This window comes from Phyllostomus hastatus, unplaced genomic scaffold (assembly GCF_019186645.2).
Source record: "Phyllostomus hastatus isolate PE091 unplaced genomic scaffold, TTU_PhHast_1.1 phas_scaffold_182, whole genome shotgun sequence".
In the NCBI taxonomy this organism is placed as follows: domain Eukaryota; kingdom Metazoa; phylum Chordata; class Mammalia; order Chiroptera; family Phyllostomidae; genus Phyllostomus; species Phyllostomus hastatus.
The window spans coordinates 12,038,608-12,064,940 of NW_025334013.1; the positions used below are offsets into that span (position 1 = coordinate 12,038,608).

At 52.8% G+C, this 26,333-nt stretch overlaps 1 protein-coding gene across 1 annotated transcript in view; it reads left to right on the plus strand.

Moving 5' to 3' along the window:
* Positions 1 to 26,333, plus strand: part of VWA5B1 (von Willebrand factor A domain containing 5B1) — a 55,071-nt gene that overhangs the window by 22,278 nt on the left and 6,460 nt on the right. Inside the window, exons 5-17 of the mRNA XM_045859226.1 lie at positions 84 to 229; positions 1,113 to 1,244; positions 1,857 to 1,981; positions 5,593 to 5,769; positions 9,753 to 9,863; positions 11,622 to 11,824; positions 12,277 to 12,391; positions 13,786 to 13,971; positions 16,438 to 16,621; positions 17,383 to 17,573; positions 21,100 to 21,301; positions 21,791 to 22,105; positions 24,096 to 24,233. Coding sequence (XP_045715182.1) covers positions 84 to 229; positions 1,113 to 1,244; positions 1,857 to 1,981; positions 5,593 to 5,769; positions 9,753 to 9,863; positions 11,622 to 11,824; positions 12,277 to 12,391; positions 13,786 to 13,971; positions 16,438 to 16,621; positions 17,383 to 17,573; positions 21,100 to 21,301; positions 21,791 to 22,105; positions 24,096 to 24,233 — 2,225 coding nt within the window. The remainder of the gene's footprint in view (positions 1 to 83; positions 230 to 1,112; positions 1,245 to 1,856; positions 1,982 to 5,592; positions 5,770 to 9,752; positions 9,864 to 11,621; positions 11,825 to 12,276; positions 12,392 to 13,785; positions 13,972 to 16,437; positions 16,622 to 17,382; positions 17,574 to 21,099; positions 21,302 to 21,790; positions 22,106 to 24,095; positions 24,234 to 26,333) is intronic.

Sequence of the window (26,333 nt, forward strand, 5' to 3'; positions counted from 1 at the left end):
TCACACTTCTCCCCATCCCCACGTTGGCCCTGGTGGCCCGCCGCTGCTGCCGCCACCACCTCCTCCTCTCGGCCCCTCCCCAGCAAAGACAGCTGTTACTTTGGCCCTCGGGCCCCGGACCCCTGCCACAAGTTGTGCCTGGAGACGCTCCAGGACACCACCGTGTCCAACCCCATGGAATACGAGTTCAGCTTCCAGCTGGAGATCCGGGGGCCGTGTCTGCTCGCAGGTGAGAGGGGACCGCCCACACCCAGGCTGAGGCCAGGGAGACCCGAGGCCCCACAGAGGGCAGGGCTTCAGCCCCCAAGCCGCCAGTGACAAAGAGGAGGGGCAGTGGGGGGGGGGAGGTGGCAGGCCCGGCTGGAGGACATCCTGGAGTACGAGGAGCTTCATGGATCCCCGTTTCCTGGGGCAAGGACTCCCCAACACGCAGCCCGAAGAGGGGCCCCTCGCACAGACAGGTTTCCAGGCCGTCCCCACACCCCTTCAGTGGCCTCCCTGGGGGAACGGGCACGGGAGCCTGGCGGTTCTTGGTCCTCCCCTAGAGGCTGCGACCACAGAGCTGCTTCCCGGCTCTCGCCTTACTCAGCAAAACTACCAGGGGAACCTCCAGAATCCCGCCACTTAGCTCCCACCCCAGAGCTCCTGGCACCCGGCCTGGGATAGGCCTTCTTGGTGTTGGACATTTAAAAGGTCCCGGGTGATTCCAACGTGCAGCCACAGTTGGCCATCATTTGTTCCGATGGTTCCCCTCCCCCACCCACTCACAGTTTTTAAAAGAATGTGGTTTCTTGTCCATGAGTGTTTCATTGGGGCAGCCTGACCTTCCAACCTAAGAGGTGTTGGTGGCGTGCCCACCGATCGGGCGCTGAGCTCTTTCTATCTTTGCACGCCTCTGCTGGCAAGCCATCCCTTTGGCCAGCCCCCACTGGAGCCCCATGGTGCAGATGGGGACATTGAGGGGAACCGTCTGTCCATGGTTACACAGCAAGCGGGTCAGGAGCCCCCGATGGGGCTGGCACGTCATCTCTGGCCTGCATCTTGGTGTCTCCCACCAAGCTCCTACCTCCCTCGGGGCCCCTGAGCCTGTCCCACTTCTCTGTGCCACTCAGGGGTAGAGAGTCCCACCCACGAGATCCGAGCCGACGCTGCCCCGTCCGCGCGCTCGGCCAAGAGCATCATTATCACCTTGGCCAACAGGCACACTTTCGACCGGCCCGTGGAGATCCTCATCCACCCCAGCGGTACTGTGCACCAGCAGGGCCCCCTGGCATGCCCGCGGGAGGGGGCGGTGCTGGCTCCGCGGGGCACAGACAGGGGGCCCCTCACCCAGTGGTCAGCCGGAGGAGAGGGAGGGGTGCGTGGCAGAGGAGAGGACACCAGCCTCGGAGGAACCTTGGCTCAAGCTGGTGGAAGTGCCTCCTGCCCCGGTTCTAGCTCCGGAGGCTGCGGGGCCTCATCCGCCCACGGGGACTCTTTGCCCCCAGGCCAGCTGAGCAGAGGACCTTTGGTACCCAAGCTCAGCGAGACTCGGGCAGCTCTGAACACTCAGTGTGCAACTCTTTGTCTCTTTAAGAATTCGTAGGATGTCAGGACCCGAAAAGGTCAGAGCACCCAGTGCCACTCCCATTTTACAGATGGGTAGGCTGAGGCCCAGAGAGGACAGTGGGTCAGCCTCGGCCAGAGGCACTCCTGCCTCCCAGCTAAGGGGCCTGTCCAGGGCCCCACACGGCTTTGGGCAGCCAGGGCTTCCGTACCCTGCCTCCCACTAGGAGTCCCTCGCCCCTGAGCCAAGGGCCCTGGCATCCTCCCCCTCGCACTCGGACAAGCGCCGAGAGTCCATCTCCTCTCTGCAGAGCCCCACATGCCCCACGTCCTGACGGAGAAGGGGGACATGACCATGGGAGAGTTTGAGCAGCACTTGAAGGGAAGAACGGATTTCATTAAAGGGATGAAGAAGGACAGCAGTGCAGAGCGAAAGGTGAGGGTGACCGAAGGGGAGAGTCGGGGTGGCAGAACTGGGGTGGCATTAGGGACTGGGTCTCCACTGACGACCAGTGAGGAGACTGAGCCAGGGCTGGGGTGGGGGGACCTGCCTGAGGCCACACAGCAGGCTGGGGGCAGGTTCTCATGTGCGTCTGCCCCTTGTGGGCTGGGGCACTGCGGGGCAGAAGTACATGAGCTTCCAGATGTGGCTGCCACCCTAGTGCTGTCCTCATGCTTCCTGCCAGGTCACCTTCTGGTACCTGAGCTGGGCGAGCTTCGAGGCCAGTGGCAGGAACGAGGCTACTGGACCCCCGGGGGGCACCCAGGAGCATGCAGCCGGCTGTCTCCCAGCTCCTGCATCAGCCTCTGTTTTCCCACCTGTCAAGGAACGCATCTCTTGCTCTTCCTTCCCCTGGTCCTTGCAGGCTCTTACACAAGCAGTGAAGGCAGAGCAAGGAAAGCTGGACAAAGACCCCTTCTCTCTGCTGGCCCTCTCCCCCGTGAAGCGGAAGGAAGAGAGGCCCTCAGCAGAGGGACCGGGGCGGGGGCGGGAAGGCAATGATAGGAGGGTGAGTTAATGGCTACAAACTGTACCAGCAGTCTCTCTCCCACTCGTGACCTTGCACACCAAGCCAGGTCCTGAATTCCAAGATAGGGTTAAGAATGATGTCCCGCTGCTTACTTATCGTCTCCCCTTTTCGGATGAGAAAGCTGAGTGTTAGCGCCGCCCAAATAACTGGTGAGCTGGGGAAAGGGGAAGACTGTCCCTCTTGGGAGTTGGCTTTGGTGACAATGAGGCCGAGGACTTAGACTAGACAGGTGGGACAGCTGCGCTGGGTTGAAGAGCCCCTCCCACTCCTGCCGGCCTGACAGGGGATGGTGGCAGCTGAGCAGCACACAGGAACACGCAGACTGCTCACTGCTTACCCCTAGTGTCAGAGACCCCCCTGGAAGCGCCTGCTTGGTGGCGGGTGGGAAGGGTGAGAAAGGGAAGGTACAGATGGCTCAGTGCCCATCATGTCGTCACCATGTTAGAGACCCCACCAGGAAGAGCTGCTCTCTAAGAGGTGCCCCCTCGCCCAGATGGGCCTGTTGGGAGAAGAGGCTGAGCTGGGTTCTCAGAGTGGGGGTAGCGATGCCAGGTGCACCACTGAGCCCTGAGGACAACAGTGCGTGGACAACATGGGGGAAGTAGGACCAACAATGGACCTCCCAGGCCTGGGGCCAGGTTCCCTGCCTACCAAGCCTTAAGTCAATTAGCTCTGAGACCACTGAAGCAAATGAGAATTCATTTGCTGCCTTGGGTCGATTATGCAAATACCTTGTATTCTCATGAGCTCAGGGATGACAGCAATCAACCGAAGCTGCTAAGCAGTGATGAGATTATTGGAATTAGATAATGGCAGCTTGAGGAGCCGGGGCCCCCACCCTGGAGCTGGCTCTTCTCACTGGCAGATGTGGCTGCTCCTGCCTTGGGCTCTGTTATCAAAAGAGCCAGGCTGGGCACTGGGTTTCTGCAAAGGAGCTCCATGCAGGAGGGAGGGCGTGATCCTTCGCCAGGCAGGGAGGTGGACATCCAAAGGGCGTACATCAATCAAGAAGTATGGGGCGGACGAGCTGTCAAAAACTGTGGTTTAGCAAAGAGGGAGCAAATGACACAGGGAAAGACAACATGGAGATGAGGTGAAGATGCAGCAAGAAGCAGAGACAAACAGAGACTTAAAAAAATTTTTTAAAACACGCACACACAGGTCAGTGGCAGACAGACACACACGGATTCATTCTCTCGTTTATTCATTCGACCAACACTGCATGCCCAGTAGCTGTCAGGCTCTGTTCTAGGCCCTCGAGAGGCCACACTGAAAATGGCACACCCTTGTTCTCATGGAGCTGACGTTCTAGCACAGGGAGGCAGACAAGAAGGAAGCAAATGAGCAAGGTCAGTTTGGAGGGGGCTGGGGAGCACGAGAGATAAAACAGGATGACGTGGTAGAGAGTGGCAGGCACTGGGTGCTGTTCAGCGAGGTGTCTAGAAAAAGGCTGTCTGAGAATGAGACCTGGTGGGTGGTGAAGAACTGGAAGCAGAATAATGATGATGTGTGTGGAAAAGAGAAAGTCAGCCAGTGTGATTGAAATGTAGGGAGCAGAGTGGGCAAAGACGAGGTGGAGAGGCAGGCAGGGGTCAGGTCCTAGGGGCCTTTGTGAGCCGTGGTGCAAGGTGTGAGGGGAAGCTATTGCTTGAGCAAGAGAGTGACGAGAATGATCACGCTGCCTGCTCTACATAGAATGGACCACGGGGAGGTACAATGGAGGAAAGAGACCATAATAGGCTATTGCAGGAGATGATAGTGTTCTGAACTTAGGTGGTGGCAGTGGAGACAGAAAAGAAGACACATTAAGGGTGTATTTTAGCCTCAGAACCAGCAATCCCCTGCTGAAGGAGTTGTAGAGGATGAGAAAATGACAGGAAGCAAAGACAACTCCTCGGTCTTTGGTTTGAACACCTGGGTGGGTGACAGTGTCATCTACTTGAGTTGGAGAAGGGACTCAAAGAGAAACCAAAAAACAGGCACAGAGGGACATGTCCACCCAGAGACAGCCATACAAAGAGACAGACAGAGAGAGCAGCTCGGGATTCGGAAAGAGGGAGGAAGGGACAATTGGTGGGGAGTCAGTGGCGAGTAAGGAGGGTCCAGCGTCACATCAGCCAAGAGAACACATTAAAGGGTGAAGAACTATGGCGCTGTTCTTCCTGTGTCCACTGAGCCCATCTCTGCACCGGGCTCTCTGTCAAGCCCTAGGGATGCAAAAGAGACCCAGTTGTGACCTCCTTGAAGTGACACACAAGCTAGACAGGAGGTAGAGATATGAGCAAAAAATCGCAGTGTGGGAAATGCCTGGGCCCCGTGAAAAACGGCAACAGCAATGATGGCTCCTGTGCAGAGACACTGACCCTGTCGGGCAGCCGGCCTCGCGAGCACTGCATGTATTCCACCCAGCTCGGGGGGGCATATACTCTTGTCCTTATTTCACAGATGAGGACGCTAAGTCGTTGAATCCACCTGGGAGATTGGGGCAGGTTTCCCAAAGAGGTAAAATATAAAGAATGGGTAGGAAGTTATCTGTGGGAGAGAGTCAGTGAAGCAGGAAAACCAAGGTCACAGCCAGAGGAGCCCGAGAGTAGCTCCTGCACTGAGTGTGAGAGAGAAAGAACCTGCTACTCAGCCGAGGGCCTGCACGTGTGCTGGAGCTGCCCACCTGTGTGCCCACCCAGTTCATCCTCATCACCACACTGAGAAGGAAAAAGTATTTACCTCACTTTACAAAGGAAGAAACAGACCCACAGGAGGGACTTGTTCAAGATCACAGCTGGATGGTGACAGAGCTGGGATTCGAACTCGGGTCCTCTGCCTCCAAAATCCCTGCTTGCTGTTGCAACCTGGGAAAATCTAGCAAACAGAGGAGCCAGGTACCGTCAACCTGGGTGTCTCTCATGCAGAGTGTGAGTGGCACCTTGACAATACTTGGTGAGCAATGGGAGACCACGTGAGTAGCAGTGGACCCCATGAATGAATACCCAAGTGAGAGCTTTCCTTTCTCCTCCAGACAGAAATAATCCGGAAACGCCTCCACAAGGACATTCCCCACCATTCTGTCATCATGCTCAACTTCTGTCCCGACCTCCAGTCAGTCCAGCCGAACCTGAGAAAGACCCACGGCGAGTTCATCTTCCTCCTCGACAGGAGCGGCAGCATGAGTGGGATCAACATCCACCGGGTCAAGGTACCTGTCGGAGGGCCCCTCGCCCCAGGGTCTCGTGCTGCAGGGTAGGTCGGCTGTGCTCCCCCAGACCAGCTTCCTCTGTCCTTTTGGTTCCAAGAAGTCCACCTTCCACACCTGAGCCACTTTCCTAAACAGCTATCCATGACTAAAAAGAACAACTTTTTAAAATCGGTTTGAGCAGAGACACCCAAACTCAATGTGCTCTCAAAATGGAACCCTGATGTGGTGTGAACAGAGGGGGAACTATTGTCCATTTACAAGGGATGACGTCATCGCCATCTCTCCTTGGTGTTCCATGACCTTTGTTGAGTGCCGCCTCAGTAGGTACTGTGGAGGGGGGTACAGCTGGGTGTTGAATCCAGACAGTAATCCTATGAGGTTGGTCCTATTGTCACCACTTTCCAAAGGGGAAAACCCATCCTGAGAGTTTCAGTAACCTGCCCAAGGTCACACAGCTAGTGTAGTCTAAGCCTAACCCCATGCCTGTCTGTCCCTCTGGCCTGACATCAGAGATTCACTGGACAGGACCCCTGTCATCAGGGAATGTGATGAATCCAGTAGAAAAGATTTGGTTCATTTTTTTTAATGTCTAATGTGTGCACAATTCCATGCTTGGTCATCTGGAAAGACAGCAGGTCGTAAACTCAGCTCCTGCCCTCAAGGAGCGCACAGTCAAGCGGGGGGCACAGCCCTGCTAACCAGCCACACCTGGAGCGCAGGCCCACGGCTGTGGAGAGGTCTGCTGAGGGCAGAAGGCAGCGTGGGAAACCTGCCCCCAGGCGTCCAGAGGCATTTCCTGTCCCTCGGGAGACTCTTCGCCTCCGTTCTGGAGTGATCCGGCGCTGCCTTGCATTTTCAGTCGTGCAGATGTCTGTCCCCTGCTCTGGAGGAGCTCCTCTGGAGCTGTAAACTCATTAAAGGAAAAGACCGGAAATTTTTCATCTATCGCTTCCCATGGGGCCTACCTCTGCGTTCAGGCATAAAAAGCCCTCATTTGTGGTTGGCGGAGCTGGGTAAAGAATTATAGTCCAAGGGAACAAGGGACAAGGGAACAAAAAGGCTCTGTTGTCACCTGGAATTGCACGCCTTCCCCAGTTTGTGCCTGGGGCAAAGTCTTGTTTCCAGGGCAACAGCATCAGCCAAGACAGGGAAAGGTGAGGTGCGATCTGTAATGCCAGCTAACACCTCTGTCTTGCTGTGCCTGGGTTTTGTCTTGAAGCATGAGAAAGCAATCCTGTATGGGACCTAAGTTCCTGTCTGAGGCTTCGTAACACCGGGATGTGGGACTGCTTGGCACCTTCTCCCCATCCCTGCCCACCAGGGAAGCAAATGCTGGGGTGGGGAGCTGTCCACAGCGCTGGAGTGCTGAAGCTCAGTCCAGTGCCCATGTGTATTCCATTCCATTCCACTCCACAGCTGCACCAGTTTGCTAGATGTCTCCACAGTTACTCTAACCATCATGGAGTCATGAAACTTCCCTTAGAGACATTCAGTACATTTTCCCGGTAAGGAAATTGAGTCCCCAAGAGGCTGTTTTTCCCAATGTCACAGTACTAGTGAGGAAGCCTAACTGAGCCTTCCATATTCTGGTTCAGTGCTCGTTTTCCTTGCATTAATGATAGGGAATTATACGTACTGTTCCCCTAAGAAAAGGTCTCTTTTCTGATTGTCTTCTGTGGCGTGGCTTAGTGCAAGAGAAATGCCTGAGTTCCAGGATCAGTTCTGCCACTGACTTGCTACGTGGATTTGGACAAGTTGATTCTCAGCTCTGAGCCTCATTTATACTTTTTGTAAAGTGAGAAGGAATGAGTAACATAGGAAGAGCAAATGTACAATACACACCCCTCTGTCCCCCTCTCCCAAGGCCAGGCAGGCATCAATAACTGACCATGACATTTTTTTCATGGTGAGTCTAGACTCAGTGTCTACAATCTTCTCATCTCAGTGGTCCAGCTCATTACTACCAGTCGAATGGAGTTGGTTTATGAGTGGGAATCTATTTCCTGAGCTAAATACCCTTCCAACCTTGACATTCCAGAATTTTCTGGTGAGACCTTCCTCCAGGGCTCCTCTCACAGTCCCTTCCCCCTCGGTGTCTCTCTAGCTTTCTCTTCCAGTTCAGCTCACTGACCTCAAGGTTATCCTCTCGCCAATGGCCTTGCATTGGCACAATCCATTCTGCGGCACATGCCCCCTTTAGAAAAATTATTCAGAAATTATTCAGGCCACACACACACCCTGTTCCCCACTGACAATGAGGCCATTGGGGGGTTGTTTGCATCATTAACTGTGGCCCATTGGGTTGAAGTTGGAGGAAAAACTGGACTTAAGGAGGTAGGAGAGAATAGAAATCCAAACAGCTATGCCGAAGGGGAAAGTTCAACCAATTTAATTTCCTGCAGCTGCTCTCATTCTTCAGCTGCCACTTGCTGCCAAGTCACGGCTTTGGAAATTCTAATAGGTGTGAGCAGAGACGATCTGTATGGATCAGCAGCATCTCCCACTAGCTAATGAAAAAATAAGCAGATATGGACTTACTTCACGGAGAGACAAAATACATTGGCACAAGCAACAAAGAGAGATGAAGAGAACGTTAATGTTAATGTTTACAGAGGGGGGTGGCTGCAGGTCCTTACGGTGCGGGAGTTGCCAGGATCTGCTTACAGCTGTTTACTTCTAGTTTCTGGGAGACAATGTTTGGTTTCACTGAAGCCGTGCTGAGGTCTCTGGGCTGCCATCAGTAACCTATATGGGGATGAGGCAGAGCACCCCCGTTTCTGAGTTCTGTGCCAAGGCAGAGCCAACATGAATACAGATCTCGGAGCTGGTTTGAAAGCCTCAGACCTATTCTAAGGTTTTGGGACCCAGCGCAATTCCTTAACCCTCTGAACTCAGTTTCCTTATCTGTAAAATCAAGGTAGTAATATTAATGTACATCTTGTTGGGTAGGTAACAATAAGCAATTACTTAGTGTTTCCTACGTGCCAGGCTGAGGCTCAGAGAAGTGACATAACTAGCCCAAGGTCAAGTTAGTAATGGTAAAGGTGAGATTCAAACCCAGATATGTTCAACGTCAAAGTGAATATTCTTAATGACTGTTACAGAGATTAAATGAGATCATTGATATAAAGTGTTTATCACAGTGTTCGACACATAGTAATTGCTTGATATTTATCATTGCATTGTATCACCATCAATATCATCATTTTCCCTCCTGTCATCTCCACTTTTCTTCTTCGTCATTATTTTTTCCAAAATACTTTTATCAAGATCCCCTGGTGTTGCCTCGTTAAATAGGTTAAGACTCTAATAGTCACAGACTGTGGGGGCAAAGTGGCACATGTCCGGGTCCTGGGTCCACTGTGTACTTTCTGCTCCCCAACAAGTCACTCGCCTCTCTGCAACTCGTGTTCTCTTGCATGAGATGGGAATGATACTGTGCCTGCTTCAAGGGTCACCGTAAAGATTATATGCAGGTAAAGCACATCCTACATGTTCGACAAATATGACCTAAGGAGACAAGTCCCAAAGGGATTTGTCCCTATTCATGACAATTAGGGTGACTCTTCTGTAAAAGGCCCTGGAGGAGAGCCAGAAGCCTGTCCCATCGCCACTGTGACCAGGACGAGGCCACCCGCCTCCTTACACATCAATTTTCTTTGGGCAGAAAGGAGTGAGCGTGCCTTGCTCTTCCTACCTCTCAGGGTCAGCAGAAGGTGAGCTGGAACTGGCAAGCCACCACAGAATGGCTCTGAAAAGTCAGACTCACTACACGGTTGAGAAATTTTATGATGATGGCTTTGGCCCAGCCTCAGCTCCGCGTCAGCAAATTTCCTGATCTGGGGGAAAAAAGCAATGTTGGGTGCAGTTGGGGAGGGGAAGGGGCAGAAGGCCTGTTTAGAGACAGATTCTGTGCTGGGATGTGGGGTGGTAGAAGTCATAATTCCTTCCCGAATCCTGAAAAGCCCTTTCTTGCCTGCCAGGACGCCATGCTGGTGGCCCTTAAGAGCCTCATGCCGGCCTGCCTCTTCAATGTCATTGGGTTCGGATCCACATTTAAGACCCTCTTCCCCTCCAGTCAGACCTACAACGAGGTAAGGAAGGACGAGGCTGGGACCAGGAGGGCGTGGGTGGTGAGGAGCGGAGGAAAGGCAGGAAAAAGGAAGAGGGTCCTGCTCCCAAGCTGCCCACCCTTATAGGACCTGGATGATACTCAGATGCGAAGAGGGGCTAGCTCTGTTTGGGCAGTTTTCTGACATCTCAGCCTTGTGACGCCCTCCCCTTTAAGATGAAGAATGTGCTGGGCAGAGTATGGGGCACAGAGAGGGGGTATAGGGAGAGGGAGAAAGAGCATACACATCCTAGGCCTGCTGCACTCACTTGCGGCCTCTGTCTCATGAGGACGATAGATTCATACAAGGCTGAACTAAAGAAGTGACCAGTAAGGGGTAGCAGAGTGAACAGGTGGGTAGGTGGGCTAAGAATGGGGTTTACAAGGCTCAAGCTACAATTTTAAACAATAGGACTATGGCCCCAACAGCATGTTCAAAATTGCAACATCTTACCCAGGTCTAAGAATAGGAAGAAAGGAAGGAAGGAGGGAGGGAAGGAGAGAAGGAAGGAAAGAAGGAAGGAAGGAAGGAAGGAAGGAAGGAAAGGGAAAGGGAGGGAGGGTTTAGGGGCCACTTTTCAATTTAAAATAGCTTATGGGTTTTTTTAATACAAAAATAATATATGTTGATCATCTCACAATCTTTAAAGCTAGATAATAAAAAATTAAAAATCGTAAATCTGGCATGATCACATCTGTCAGGGAAAAAAAAAGAAAAACAATGTTAAGAGTTTAGAATAAATCCCTCCAGACCCGGCTTTATGCATTTACACACACTTTCAATAAAGACAGGATTAGACCTTCCAGAAACCACTCCCCTGATGTGGCAGCCTGTCGTGAGCATATTTTCATGCCATTAAGCAGAAATCTGCAACACAGTTTTGGTGGCCGCCCACCATTTCACAACACAGACGGATAGATTGTGTGACTTGTTTAACTAGGCCCCTGCAGTTGGGAACTGAAGTTGTTTCCATTTATTTTGCTTATCATCTTTGTATGAAAGACTTCACATACATCCTTCATGATTCCCTTGGGGATGAATTTCTAGTCTTGCTGATTTAAAGGTACACACACATTTGAAGACTTTTGACATTTCCGAGCATGGATGTTGGAAGAGCATCTTTCTGAGGCAGGCGCAGGAGGACATGTGATGTCCAGTGAGACTCTGTCCATCTGATGCCAACAATCCTTAGCCAGAAAGGAGATTAAATTAATACACCATGAACAGTAGCATGTCAGGCACTGGGCAGAACCGTGACAAATAAGTAATCAACTTGATTACTTGATAAGTAATCAACTCTTCTTCCTGCACGTGGGGTGGAGATGCAGTTGAGAACAGGACTCCACTCTGGTGAGGTTGAACTATTATCTAGGGCAGCGATTTTCAACCGGCGTGCTTCAAGAATTTTTAAACCAGGCACTACCTGGCTATTTAGTCAGGGTCACTGACCTCTTTTCCTTAGATTGTCAAGTAAACAAATGACAACAGCCAACACAACAATGGCCATTCTATGTGAATGGATCAAAATCATACTTAATTTTTGTCAGATTGGCAAAAAATCTAGTTTGTGGTGTGCCACAGAACTTTAGCAATTACTTTATATGTGCCGTGAGATGAAAATGGTTGAAAATCACCGATCTAGGGAAACTGTAAAGGACTCATCCTCCACGAGGCCCAGAGTCTCCGCATCACAAGGTGACCCTGGGAACTCTCTGCCCTGTCCCTGGGCCCTTCCTGCAGGAGACCTTGGCCATGGCCTGTGACAACATCCAGAGAATGCAAGCGGACATGGGTGGCACCAACATCCTCTCCCCACTCAAATGGGTCATCCGGCAGCCGGCGCACCAAGGCCACCCGCGGCTTCTCTTTGTGATCACAGACGGGGCGGTCAGCAACACCGGCAAGGTGCTGGAGCTGGTGCGGAACCACGCCTTCTCCACCAGGTCGGCACAGGCTGAGGCCTGGGGCTTGGTTCTCCTGGGCTGCCCTGGGCTGGGGTTTCCAGAACCCCAGGCAACTTGGAAAATGCCAGAAGGAGAGGAAAGAACCCTACAGTGCTTCGCTGTCAGGGGGTGTGGCTGACTTCAAAGTTAGCCTTTTCCCTTGGCAGGTGCAGGAGGGATGAGGTGCCCACACCTCCCCGTGCAGCTCCCGGGGAGCGGCCTAAGCAGAAAAAGCCCTTCCTGCTGCTTTGGCTCCGGGCTGGGGCCAAAGTCCTGGGCTGTACGTGTGAATGTGAATGCCCTCCGAAGGCCCTCTGCCCCCACCCTCTGCCTGAAGCTAGGGCCCGCTGTGACAAAGCTCTTCTGGATCGTGCTCTATTCCTGTCCCCATCAGGGGACGAAGGTGGCAGAGAGGATGGGAAGTAGCAGCCTCTCTCCTCCCCTTTCCATAGGTGCTATAGCTTTGGAATTGGACCCAACGTCTGCCATAGGCTGGTGAAGGGGCTGGCCACGGTGTCCAAGGGCAGTGCTGAGTTCCTGGTGGAGGGGGAGCGGCTGCAACCCAAGGTGGGTGCGAGGACCCTGCCTGCTCTTGTGTTGGAACCTCAGAGGCCCAGGCTGGTCATAGACAACTCAGTGGTGGAGCTCGGATTTCACCCCAAATCTGAGCTTTCCACTGGGCCACACTGCACCCCAGTGAGAAACAGAGGGGTGGAAGCCACAGAGCAGGCAGCGCAAGAAGCTGGGACAGGACTCTAGATCCCCTGGTCCCCAGGCACTGGGCCACATGCTCCCTCCATCAGCTGGGCAGGGCTGGGGCCCCTGGAGGTTCACTGCATTTTGTGGGGTTGCGTTTGGGGCCATTTCTGGCCGTGCTCCTGATGGTGACAACTGGGGCCTCAGACAGATTGAAAGGGCCCAGAAATCAAGGGGATTAAGTCTCCCCTCCATTTTCAGCACAATTGGCGCAAATAAACCAACCCCTAGAACATCCCTGTGTCAGTTCAGGAACCAGAGACAGCTGGAGTTAAGAGTGCAAGACGTTTATTGGAGGCTGACATCTGTGAAAGAGAAAAGGAGGGGAAGCAGGAAGGAACATTCAGGGTTTACGGCGCAGATGCCACACCTGTGAAAGGAAAGGAAGGAAGCAGCCTCGGGCAGACAGAGCCCCAGGCTGCAGTGCAGGTCTCGCAAGGTCTCAGCCGACGCCCTGGGGAGCAAAGCTCGCCCATCGCGTGGCCTGTGTTGGGCTGCAGTGCCAGGCACTAGAATGCCTGCCACGCTCCGTGGTTGCCAGGAGGCTTCCAGGGAGAGGCGTGGTCTTGGCTCCAAAGCTGGGGCTTTGCATCTGGAGACTGTCGCCTAACTACCTGTCTCTCTTGGAGGGAGATTTGAGAGCACACCTCTTTCGGCTCCAGCAATCCCCAAATCGGGTTTCTCCAGCCTCGCGGTACATCTGAGGAAATCAGCCTATGTGACCCCAAACTATAGCTGTCCTTTACTGAACACTGAAAAGTAACAGATACTTCACATCCAGTATCTCAGATAATCGTCCTCCCAATGATACCGAGAGCTGAGAATTCCAAGCTCAGTTTAACAAAACGGGAAAATGAGGCCAAGGAAAGCAAACTGACTGGTTCAAAATCACTGTCTAGTCCGTGTTTTGACACACAGTGTGTGTGTCCTGGACTAGTCACAACCCTACTTTGAGTCTCGGATTTTCTCATTTATAAAATGCTAGGCTTAGAGAAGGTGAACAATAAAAGTGTGTTCCAACTCTGACATCCTAGGAGCCTCAGAAGCGGCATGTTCCCCGGCAGGGAAGCCCCCTGTAGGCCTCTTGTCACTTCTCCCCCACTCACTTCCCCGCACGGTCATACCCGCCCGGTCTTTGCGCTTCTCACCGGGGCAGACCCCTGCTCACGCGTGTCCCCGACCTGTGTTCTGCCCCTGCCCAACAGATGGTCAAGTGCCTGAAGAAGGCCATGGCCCCAGTCCTGAGCGACGTGACTGTGGAGTGGGTCTTCCCTGAGACCACCGAAGTGCTGATCTCACCCGTCAGCACCAGCACCCTCTTCCCTGGAGAGCGGCTGGTGGGATACGGCATTGTGTATGATGCCTCCTTATACGCCTCCAGCTCCAGGCCTGTAAGTATCTTAGGAATGCCAGGGGTCCGTGGGAGGTCCAGAGACCTGCCCACAACGGCTGTCCTGGCTGAAAGGATTGGTCACGGCAGGTAGGGACGAACTGGATCCCGGTTAGAGCTGTGAGGTATGGCTGCCAGGCCGTGGGCATTCGGTCAGGGCGACACTGCTTGAGTAGATGCTACCATCTCAACGTGTGGTTCTCCAAATGCCCTGCAGCAGAGGAACGTGGGGACACATTTACATTGCAGAGTGCTAGCTCCCACCTAGCTCCACTGCTTTAAAATCTCTGAGGATAAGACCCGGGAACCTTTGTTTCACGTAATCTGCCCAAAGTGATTTTGGTGAACAATTTAGTTCAGAACAACTACACTCGGGTTTCCTCCTGGGGACACTCTAGCCAGGGCCTAGCTCCTTCAGTGAGTTGGTGTTTTATTTACGTACACAGATGACTTCTTCTGTGTGGTGGCGGAAGTGGAATGAAGTGGGGAACTTCTGAGAGGGAAGTGAGATTTGTGCTGAAATGTGTGAGGTTGCTTGAGAAGCTATTTCTTCACTCATCTTCCCTTTTTAGTGAGTCTCTCCACTGCCCCTGGAAGAATGCATCCACTTGCTTTGTTTTTAAGCACAAGTCGCAAAGTCGATGCCTAGAGGGATTGGGCAGATAGGAAACGGGTGGAATGTACTCGTTGCAAAAAGCAGTAGATGCCATGAGGGATAGCAGTTATCACTGAGTTCATGGAGAGGCAATAAGGAGTGGTGAGGAGTATGGCAAACGGGACAGCACATGCCATCAAAATTAGGCAGTCCTTACTCAACTCCAAGAAATATTGCTGGGCAGGACTGTGGGACCTATGTTGAATGTGTCCCCAGTCTTTCGAGAGCAGTTAGAATTTTTTTGTGAAATTTCCAGATTCTAGAATGTTACGAAATCTCTTCAGAACCACTGTCAGCCATGGTAAATGTGTTGTGGGGAGTGGCATGTTCAGGTGCAGGGAGAAAATGCTGAACAACATGCTGGTCAAGTCTTTGCACGCAGCCTGGACCCTTCTTGGAGTTTGGGAGGCAGCAGGTGCATCCGCACACCCCACCACCAGAAGGGACCATCAGTCCAGTCCCCTCTCCTTACCCACAGGACCAACACTGTTTTCTCCCATGGCTAGTGGGGCCGTGGGGTAAGGGCTACCCTGGCACATTGTTGGTGCAAACGTGCCTTGCCCTCCTGAAAAGCAATCTAGAAATAACTCGTGTAATTAGAAAAGAGATAACTTTTCAACTCAGAAATCCCTTCTAAGGATCTACCCCAAAGAAATAAAAGTGATATGATGGAGTTATGTCCAAGGATGTATTGTAGCATTTTTCATGATGGCAAAAAATACATGGCTGCCTATAGATGCCCCCCCTCTCTCAAAATCATGTTTGATGTTCCCTGAAGCAGGAAAATGCTGTGAAGGGCATGCTCACAAGTGACAAGAATAGGAACGTCTCATCAAACTTAGTTACTGGGTAGGGGACGGCGACAGTCTGTACAACTGAGCCGGTCAGTTAGTTTCCTGATGTTCTTTTGTAAATTCCAGCACATCATGTACCTCTTTTTCTTGCCCAAAGGAACTCATATCCTCCCCAGAGCTCCCCGAAACTATTGTTTAGTAAATCAATAAAAATACGTGTCCTAAGACACTATGGTCTCACATATGTATTTTAATTGAACTGGCTTTTATAAGTAATTTTCTCATCTTTTTCTATTCTACGTTGTCCTCTTTCCTGCACCAGGTGATTCATTCCCGCTTTGGTTATCTGATCAGGCTCGACTTTCTGTCGAAGGGTAAAAGTTAACGGAATTTTCTCTGCGTGTTTTGTATCCTCCGTTATCAACTCTCACTTATCAACGGGTGACGCACTGACTTCTTGGCTAATAAACCATTAGATGGAAATATATACGTGGCCACAAAGGGAACGCTTAGCAATAAGCATTGGGGTGGTAAAATATTGTGCAGTCACATGGTTAAAAAAGAGTAGTTGACACGCAGGACTTCCAAAACGTTTTCAGTGCAAGATTCAAGGTACTGCTAAATGTAAGTTATGTGGTCCAGTTTTTGTACCACGAAAATGACCTCCAAGAGCCTTTATGTTTTATGTGTGTGTTTCTATTATGGAGAATGGGATGGAAGGAACAGATGGTTGATTCTGTTCATTTTGGTTACCTGTTCGGAGACAGCCGTGGCATTGAGAATTACTTCTTTTTTAAATTTTAATAAAGAAGATAATTAAAAACACAAACAACATAAGCGAAATGAAGTCATTTCCATTCGCCATCTCTTACACGGAGAGGTCTGCCTCAATTCCCCGAGCAAGCGAGACTCCAAGACCAACTCTCCACCGCCTCCTCCCGCGCTGCCTGCGGCTGTGTGGACGGCCTTCCGGACCTCTAGCCTCACTCCCAGCGCCCCCTTCTCTCCCTTCCTCCAGGACAAGCGGACTCGATACAGCATGCTGCACTCTCAGGAGTCCGGCAGCTCTGTCTTCTACCAGTCGCAGGATGAGGGGCCCGGCTCGGAGAGCGGAGACTGTGCCAGGAGCGTGGGGGCGCCCTTCATCCAGAGACAGGTCCCGGATGCCCGGCCTTCCAGCGGGGACCCCGCCGCCTGTCCCGGTGAGTCTGCCACCCTCTGCGCTTCGCTCCCTTCTCCAGAAGCCGTGATTGCTACATTTTACTGAGCATGGACCATGGGCTGAACACTTTATGCAAACGATCTCATTGAATAGTCAGCAGCCGCAGCGGGGGGTGGGGGGGGTACTCCCTGCTTTCCAGGGGAGGACCCTGAGACAGGGAATCTAAGCAACTTGGCTCAGCTCACAGAACTTGAAAGAGGCAGCGCACAGGTAGCAAGTGTAGACCTGTCTGCGTCCAGAGCCACTCTGTGCTGTCGGTTTCCATCCAGAGGGTATTACTGGTCACTCACCCAGGCTAAGTCCTGGGCACAGTGGTGGGGAGCAGAGGTGACTCGAACGTGGCGCCTGCTCTACAGAAGCTCTCCGTGTAGAGAGAGAGATACGGGTGGCCGGAGTTCTGATGGGAAGCAGAGGGACACGGGGCCACAGAAGGTTCTAGGCAGCAGCCACTGCCTGAGCAAAGGCGTGCAGGCGTGACACCCAGAAAATGCATACATGACTGGTCGTCGCCTGCGGTGTGTGGAGCTCACGGAACCTTGAAAAGGGAGCAGAAAGGAAAGCCTTTGGGCGACAGACGGGGGCCATGTCATGCGGGGTTTGGAAGGCCAGGTGAGGGGAGGCGCTGGAACACATGCCAGTAGGTGAGCCGCGGAAAACTCAAGAGGTTTCCAAGCACGAACAAGTAGTCAAGCCCCTCTCATTCCCCCCTCTGGTGTCTCCCCCGTCACCACCCCTGTCCAGGTCTGGACCTCTCCCAGCGACGGCGGGCATACAGCACCAACCAGATCACCAACCCCAAGCCCACCCCCAGGGCCACCACGGCCAGCGACCCCACGACGGCTGGCAGGCGGTACCCCCTGCGGAAAGCGAAGCTGCAGGACCTTACCACCCCGCCCAGCCCAAATACCCCACGGAGGCCGATTGACATGCAGGTACCCGGGCGGTTTGGTGTTGGGGGCGGTCATGGGCGGGGGCGAGCCGTGTGTCCTGCTCCAGCCAGAAGGATGCAGTCTGTCCGCAACTGGTACTGAGAAGTGAGTCACCTCTTCCTCCTTTTTCTGGACCTTCATCTGCCTGACCCCCGGTGACACCTTCCTAGTAGTGACACCCATCGGTCAATGGCATCGCCTGTTCTCTGCACACAACGCTTCGCAGTTGGCGAGGAGCCTCCCGAGCCACTCTCCAATGTGCTTTCATAGCACCCCTGGGAAAGGCGGGAGCGTGGGGCTGGCCACTCTGACTGTGCACAGATGTGGAAACCAAGGGCCAGAGAGGTAAAGTGACTCATCCGGGGTCACACGGCTGGTCAGGAGGCTGCAACCCAGGACCCTTTGCCCGCAGAGCCCTTGCTTCCCCCTCCATCACACGGTGCCTTCTGCAAATCCCGAGGGTTGTGCCTTCACCTGGGACAGAGGTCATCTCGGGGTCAGGGCCACAGCAGGGCCAGTTTTGTCCCCCGCCCCGTCCAGCTAGACCAGAGTGTCGGCCTCAGGACTATGGACGTGATCATTCTTCGTCGTGGGGCCATCCTGTGTATTGCAGGAATTCGGACAGCATCCCTGGCCTCTGCCAAACCAGCGCCAGTCATACCACCTCCCCCAGTTGTGACAACTAAACACGTCTGCAGATATTGCCAAGTGTGCCCGGGGACAGGAGCAAAATCACCGGGTTGAGAAACACCGTCCTAAACCAAGTGGTGTCTGGGCTTACCTGCACGGCTTAGCCCGTTTCCTGAAGAACGGGCAGCAGGCAGCTGTGTCACGGTCCCTCTGTGGTTCCCTAGCAGCAGCCTGTGACCCACCCCCCACCACCTCCGTCCCTCCCCACCCCCACAGACACATAAGCCTCTGTGCTTCTCAGTGGCCAACACTGCCACCTGGTCCCTAAGGCCCTTCTCTGTCCATAACGAGGGATGCAGTTGGGAGATGCTGACCTCGGAGTCAGGCAGACTCTGCTCCTCAACGCTGTTACTGAACCTCTCTGAGCCCCAGTTTCTTCATCCATGAAATGGAGAGAACAGCTCATGCAGATGGTCGAGCTAATAGCCATCAGTGGGTGTTTACCAGGAGCCGACTGTGAGTGGAGGACTCTCTCAGGCTCGGGGTGACAACAGGTCAAGTACCTGGTGCTGCGCCTGGCTCACAGTAGCTGTTCTTTTACGCGCAGCCCTACTTGGCGCGAGCTTTGGGCAACTTGGATTTTCTTTCCTCCTTCCTGCCCGTCTTTGCTCGTCGCTGCCCCATCCCCTGCTGGGCTCCTTCCCCGGTCTGCTTCTCCCCAGCACACCTGTACGAACGCACACGCACTCGCGTGCATATGGGCACATGGTCCCGGCAGCCTCGGCTGCGTGAAGGGCCAAGCCTGAGACTGGTCTGTCACCATGGAAACTGTAGCAGCTTCTGTTTCTCAGTGTGCTGGTGATGGTGGGGCGAAGGTGGGGGGAATCCCAGTCTCTGATGAGGGAGGTGGGGTGAGGGATTCCCCCCGGACCCAGCCACCCTGGCTGGGTAGCAGGTCCCACTGAGGCCGTCCTGAGAAGGACCAGGCCCTGTCTTCTCCCACACCCTTGTGCCGTCCCAGGACCTCAGGCCCGGAGGACACAGGATGAGCACCTCCGCCCCGCCCCAAGGAGCCCCCATCTAATGGGGAGGTATAGTCCCCTTCCCAATAAATATCTGATAAAGACAAAAAAACCCCACGGTTAACGGTTGGCCTAAAAGACTGAGAAACACTGTTTTCTGTGTTAACACCCCGTCACAGGCTTTGCACCCCCATCTCCTACCAGCAAAGCACGTGTTGCCAGAGACACAAAATCCATTTTTAATTAATTTAATATTCTTTAACTACAAAAGTAATACTTCCTCAGAGTTTGCAGTAAAAACCCTGGAGCAGTTCAGCTGAGTAGAGAGTAAAAAGAAAAGTACATCTTTCCAGGCCCAGACCCACCTGGTTTTGATTATTTCCTCCCAGAAACACTACGCGTGCTACACAGACACACTCACACACCCGCAATACACGGAGATGCTTTCAATAACCACGTACACAGACTTCTCTCCAAATTACTTTTCTAGTGACATCTTCATTCACTTTTTTACATGCGGTAAAATTAATCCTTGTGGTGAATAGCTCTATGAGTTTTGACACATAAATAGTCATATAACTATGTCCACAATCAAAATACAGAAGAGTTGTAATTTTTAAAACCCAACTACCTCTTTCGCTGCAGCGTTGCGTGGTGTTCCAGCACCTGGATGGATCATAACTTATTTGCCAGCGCTCACTGAGGGACATGTCGACAGTTCCCGTGCATTCACAAAGTCCTTTTCAGTGAACAATACTGCAACAAGTAGAAATACAGAGTGCACGTACATCGATATTTGCACCCCTGTGTATTTCCTCGGGATTCAGTTCCTAGAAGTGGAATCGCTGGGTCAAAGAGCTTGTGCCTCTTTAATGCTGGTGGGCGGCACACGGCTACCTTGTTCTCGCCCAAGTCGGGCTCAGAGCATGCTCCGCCCGCAGAGCATCCGAGACCCCGCCTCCCCACCGAGCACTCGGGGTGTCATCAAACGCTTACGTGTTTGCCGTAATACATAAGGTGGGGGAAATCGCAATTCGTTTGAATTTAGATCAACATTCGAGAAGTTGAGTGTTTTCTCATGGGTTTATTGGCTACTTTTTCTGTAAACTGCCTGTAAATGCCCTCAACCCATTATTTGATTGAGTTTATTATCTCCGCCCCCACCAGTGATTTATAGGAGCATTTTCTTGAAAATGATCTTTGTCATGCATGTTGCAGTTTATCCCTTGCCTTTGGATGTTTTTTTTTGTACCGGGACAAGAACAGACATTAAATCCACAAAACATTCTTCTCTCTGGTCGGAGAGACCGGAAATGAAACGGACTGTGCCCGAGAGCTCTGTCGGCACAGAGGGGGGGACCCACAAACCCAGAGAGCCAACAAAGGCACTAAATGGTGCTGGAATTCGCACTGTTCAGAAAATCAAGGGAAAGGCTGGTTTCCATTTCCTTACATAAAAATAAACTTCATCTGAGTCAGAGACTTAAACAAACAAAACAAAAAAAATCACAAACATTCTACAAGAATTTTTCTAAGGGGAAAGAGCTTTTCAGCATGACATACGAAAAGACAAGGAAAGGGTTAATGTTAAAAACAGCCCCCCCAAAGTTTTAAACTTCATGGCAAAAACAAGTGAGTTTAGAATATTATCCATGGCGTGTGATTTTCCATGGTTTTCCGTGGTTTGGACTCAGCCCATGGTTGGGATTACTCATGCTGACGTTTCTTGTGGCTGGTGCAGAGTAGGTCGACTGTGCTACCCAAGGACTTGGGTACTACAAGGACCGTCCCCCAGGAGGAGCTGGGATGCCCAGGGAAGGAGCTGTGGCGGGGGTGGCAGTAAGGGGGCCAGCCTCCTCTTCCTCTTGCCCTCCTAGTCCTTCCTGAACAATGGCCTGGACCTGTGCCAGGGCCCCAGACTCCGGGGTCCAGGGGCCCGCAGGCCCTCTCTGCTGCCCCAAGCCTGCCAGCCCTCCCTGCCCTCCGGCCAGGAGACCCAGCCCTGGAGCCCCACGAGAGAGCTGGATCTCGGGTCCAGCGTGAAGCCTGCCTCAGACAGCCACAACCCTGGGGACCTGGGTAAGTGTCCTCAGGGTCTGGAATCTGACTGGGGTCAGGGAGGACTCATTGGCCGGGGCCTGACTTCAGACGACAGGCCTGGAGGACAGATACCTGTGCCTTTGGGGGGCTGGGGGGAGTCTACTGTGGCCCCTTCCCCTGCTGAGGACCTCACAGCCTCACTCTTCCCCAGTCAACCTGGCCCTGGGGCTGCCTGTGTCCCTCCAGATGCCCTCCCTGCGGCCCCATTTCCCTAAGCAGTGCCCACCCCCATCCTGATCTCGAGTGCCCTGCAGGCTCTCTGGCGGGTGGATCTGCCCCATTCTGGGGAACAAACCCATGCCACCCCGCCTGTTTTAGGGAAGGAGGGTCACGTTCCCTGGGAGTGGGGAGGGGGTGTTCAACTGTACTCGCTTACGGGGGTCTGTGCCTTGAGAGGGGATGATGCCCCCAGGGAGTTGGCCCTGTCCCCCAGCTCAGAGCACGGCCCACTTGTCCCTTCACCCGCAGAGCCGTCCCATCATCCATCCGCCTTGGAGACAGAGACGTCCTCGGACTGGGAGCCCCCGGCCGAGTTAGAGGAGCAGGCTAGTACTGGCAGGCCCGCCACTCCAGACCCCGTGCTGGGCAAGGCCGTGGTCAAGGGCCTACGCGGCAGCCAACTTTTGCAATGGGAAGTGAGCTTCGAGCTGGGGCCCCCCGGCCCTGAGCGGGATGGCGGAGGGGATGCCGACCTTTGGAGCGAGACCTTCCACCACCTGGCGGCCCGCGCCATCATCCGCGACTTCGAGCAGCTGGCAGAGCGGGAGCGCGAGATCGAACAAGGTGAGTGCTGGGGACCTGCGCCCTCCTCCTTGCCCTCTAAGCCCCGCCCTTCTCAAGCTCCGCCCAATGCCCCTCCCCACTAACCCCACCCCGGGGATTGGCCCTCCCCCGCTCCGCTCCAGCCCCACCCTTCTCCCCTCAGAGCCACCCCACTGCATCACTGTCTCCAGGTGCCTCCCCTGCCCCCTAGCACCTTCCTCTAACACAGCCCGGGGCTCCACCCTCTCCTTGATCTGCGCCCATCCCTGTTCCTCCAGGAGCTGGTCTCCCGAAACCAGCCCTGGGCTCCTCCAGCTCTCCCACCACCATCTGGTGATCCGTCCTCTCCTCTCCTCCCTCCTTCCCCTCTGCTACTGGCCCCCACCCCTCCTCACTTCCCAAGCCGTCTCCCTATAGCACCCTCTGAGACAGAACAATGGGGACAGCCCTGTTCCACCCGCCCTGCTCCTCTGGGACCACACCTACCTTCCCACAGAGCCCCACCTAGGCGGTCCACTCCTCACTCATCCACGCCATTTACTGAGTGTGGACCAGCGGGGGGCCAGGCTTGGGGCTGAGCCACCCATCCCTGCCCTCATCCAGAGCTTGACACAGACTAGCTGGAAAGCTGACGCGAATCCAGTAAGTATGCACGCATTAATTGTTCACTAACTGCATTTGTCCGAAGTGCTATCAAAAAGAAATACAAGCATACAAGAGATTATATAACAAGGGGGGGAGGAGCTAATTTAGTTCAGGAATTAGGGCAAACTTTTCTTAAAAAGTGACCCTTGGGACTCTGGTGGGACTCACTTGAAGAATAGATAGATACAAATATAAATAGAGGACACCTCTATTATGTGTTCTAGTTTGTGCTTTATGTATACAATATGGCTTATATTTTCCATTTTTGTATTTTTGTTGCCAATATTTCCAAAATAACAGAAGAAAACCAGTGAATCACTGAAGCAGTCATCAGTAGAAGTGTATTATTGTGCACACGTCAGAAAGACAGCTTGCAAACCGAGAGCCCCCAAACCAGAACACAGAATGAGGCTCAGGGGAATACCGTCAGAAAGCAGCTTATACAGTGAGGAGGCAGCGACAATAATTCTCCGTGGTGATCGGTGATAATACTGGGATTTCAGTGGAATATTCAATTGAATGTTTTCAGTGGTTACCTTATATTAACCTTGGGAAACGATTCCAGTTCCAGAGGCAGAAGCAAGAAATGACCCGAGTCAAGTTAGTCTTGCAAAATCACCTCCATTAAATGTTGTTTGTGTGACTGAGCTGGTTTTGTCTACTCAGGGAATGTTCCAGGCTGATGTGGGTGTGGTTTGTATTTTAACATTGTATACTATGTTATTTTTCCCCCCTGAGCATTTTACCTTGAAGTTTATCAACCGTGTCTGTTCTTGGGTCCGGGGCCCCTCCCACAGCCCCCTGGGAGGTGGCAAGCCCCGGTGACCGCCAGCCTGTTGGGTGGAAAGAGCTTGGGCCTTGGGGACAGACTGTCCTAAGTCCTGGTCTCAGCTCCCTCCCTCACTCAGTCACTGTGTGACCCTGTGTTCGTCACCACCCCTCTCTGGTTTTCCATCTTCTCTGCAAAACTGTCCCCGTGGGCCAGACCACTGGCACCCACTCAGCCGGGAGGCCTGCAGCAAGAGTCTCACCAGAAAATAGAAAATACAGACAATACAGAGGGTTTTGTGGTTTTTTTTTAATAAGACTAGTTATTTAAGGCAAGTAATGCCTGTTTATTCTTAGATGTCTTACCTCTTCTACATTAAAATGTGCTTACTTTATGAAATGATAATGGAGAATAATAATCTTGGGGGTTTTTTTTAATGTCCTTCATTGGCACGTTGGCAACGCCCTGATTGGAAGGACTTATTTAATCCTAAAGAGGGGGACCACTGGTCGGTCTAGCCTGCCTTCCAGCTGCCAGGGCCTCTGTGTCAGAGAGAACTTGGAGCCCACACAGTGACTCCAGCTCCTCCCTCCGCAGGGTCCAGCCGCCGCTACCAGGCGAGCGCCGTGCACACCAGCAGGGCCTGCAACATCATCAGCAAGTACACGGCCTTCGTGCCCGTGGACGTGAGCAAGAGGCGCTACCTGCCCACCGTGGTGGCCTACCCCAGCTCCGGTAAGGCGGGTGGGCAGCCAGGGCACTCCTGCGGGCCAGGCAGCCGCCGTGGGCTGGAGGAGGGGGCTGGGATATAACAAAGCCCAGAGCTGCAGGGAGGAGTGCAAGGAGCAGCCTGGGAGCAAAAAAGCCCCCCCCCACCCGCCGTGGACAGCTTCACCCCCACGGGCTCGTGAGCCTCCTCCCACGGCCCTGCAGCAGTCTGTGGAACTGCCCCCCTCCCTTCTTCCCACCAGATACATGGGACTTCACTGAGTGTTTCCAATGAGGCAACGATATGTGCTCACCGTGGAACATTCCAACATATAGAAAGACAAAATAGATAAAAGTGACTACAAGTGACAGCGATCCAGAAAGGAGTACTAATTACCTCCCTGGTGTGACCATCCTTCCAGGCTCCTCTCTATGGATATCTGCACATAGAGAAATCAAAACACATAATTGTGAACTAATTGGAGCATACCAGTGTGGGCTGTATCCTGTGAAATACGGGCGCGGAAAGTATCCTTCAACAATGGTGAATCCGCATCATCATGCTAGCAGCTGCAGCATCTCCCACTGCAGGGAACACCATCCTCGCAATAGTTAGACACACACACACACACACACACACACACACACACGGAGTCTGGCACAAATAACACCCCTTTTTATTACAAAATCTTTTATTACAAAATCATAAGCATGTAAATCTGCAACATCACAATATCACACTCAAGCACCCCATGTGACATATTAGGTGAAATGTTCAAATTACAACTATAAATTATTACACCCATATTATTACCCTACCAACCACACTCAAGCAGGCCTTACTTCTGCAGACTATTATAAATAGATATAGATATAGATATAATTATATAGATGTGTAGATACGCTCGTTGAATCCTCATAACAACTCTGCAAAGTAGATTCTGTTACCCCCATTCTAAAGACGGGTTGACAGAGGCAGAGGGGGTTAAGTATCTTGTCCAAGGCCACACAGCAGTAAGGGGCAGCGACAGGCTTTGCACCCCAGGGACCCGGCTCCAGAGTCCGTGCCCACCCCTGCTCTCCACTGCCTCTTAAGGCCTATCAGAACCTATTGGACCAGCCCCCCCATTATTAAACCTTCACTTTATTCCCTTTTAATGATTGTAAATGATGCTGCAAAGGACATCTTTGTGCACCAGTTCGGTTGTCTGTCCAGGTAACCCATGAGCTCTCAGGAGAAAGATTGCAGATCCGTTGCCCATTTATAACTGCGCCGTTTGTTAGCAAACAGGCTCAGCTCCAAAGGTTACTCTGATTCCCACCCTTGCCAACACTATGTATGGTTTATCTTTCTAAACCCTGCCAGTCTGACAGGTGGGGAAGGAATCTGGGGAATTTAGTTTGGGGGGTTTTTTTGTGAGATGTTTTTCACATGTTTGTGAACTACCTGAATTATATTTTCCTGTCCTTTGTAGCCTTTCTCTTTCTTTCTCTCTTTCTCTCTTTCTCTCTTTCTTTCTTTCTTTCTTTCTTTCTTTCTTTCTTTCTCTCTTCCTCTCTCCCTCTCCCTCTCTCTCTCTCTCTCTCTCCTTTCTCTTTATTTAAGCAGACGTCTTGGAGGAATTGTGCTTGGAAACAAAGTGTTCCTTCCCTTATTCCTCCTGTGCCCCTCACTCTTTTCATTTGTAATCATCACTGTTCTCATCTGAGGCCCCGGCCAGCAGCCAGGCTGCTGCTCTGGTGGCCTGTCTCTCATTCCCTGGGCACTGTCGCCCTCAGTGACGGGCCTGTTCAGGATGTCTGTCCCTCCCACCCATCTCGGACCACGCTCCTAGCATCTGTAGCCACAGTCCGGGAGGTTCAGGGACTTGGCATCTATCTCAGCCCAAGGCCACCGTCCCCTGAGGTCTGGACCAGCCTTCCCAAAACGTGTCCCAGGAAACCAGAACCCTGTTCCCCATCCTGTTAATGGCCATTCAGCACAAAAATAAGAAAGACCAGATCAGGAACAAACATTTGGGAATCACTGAATTAGCCCCAGCTGGTGTGGCTCAGTGTGGGTGGGGCGCCGTCCCACAAACCAGAAGGTCACCAGTTCGGTTCCCCATCCGGGCACATGCCCGGGTC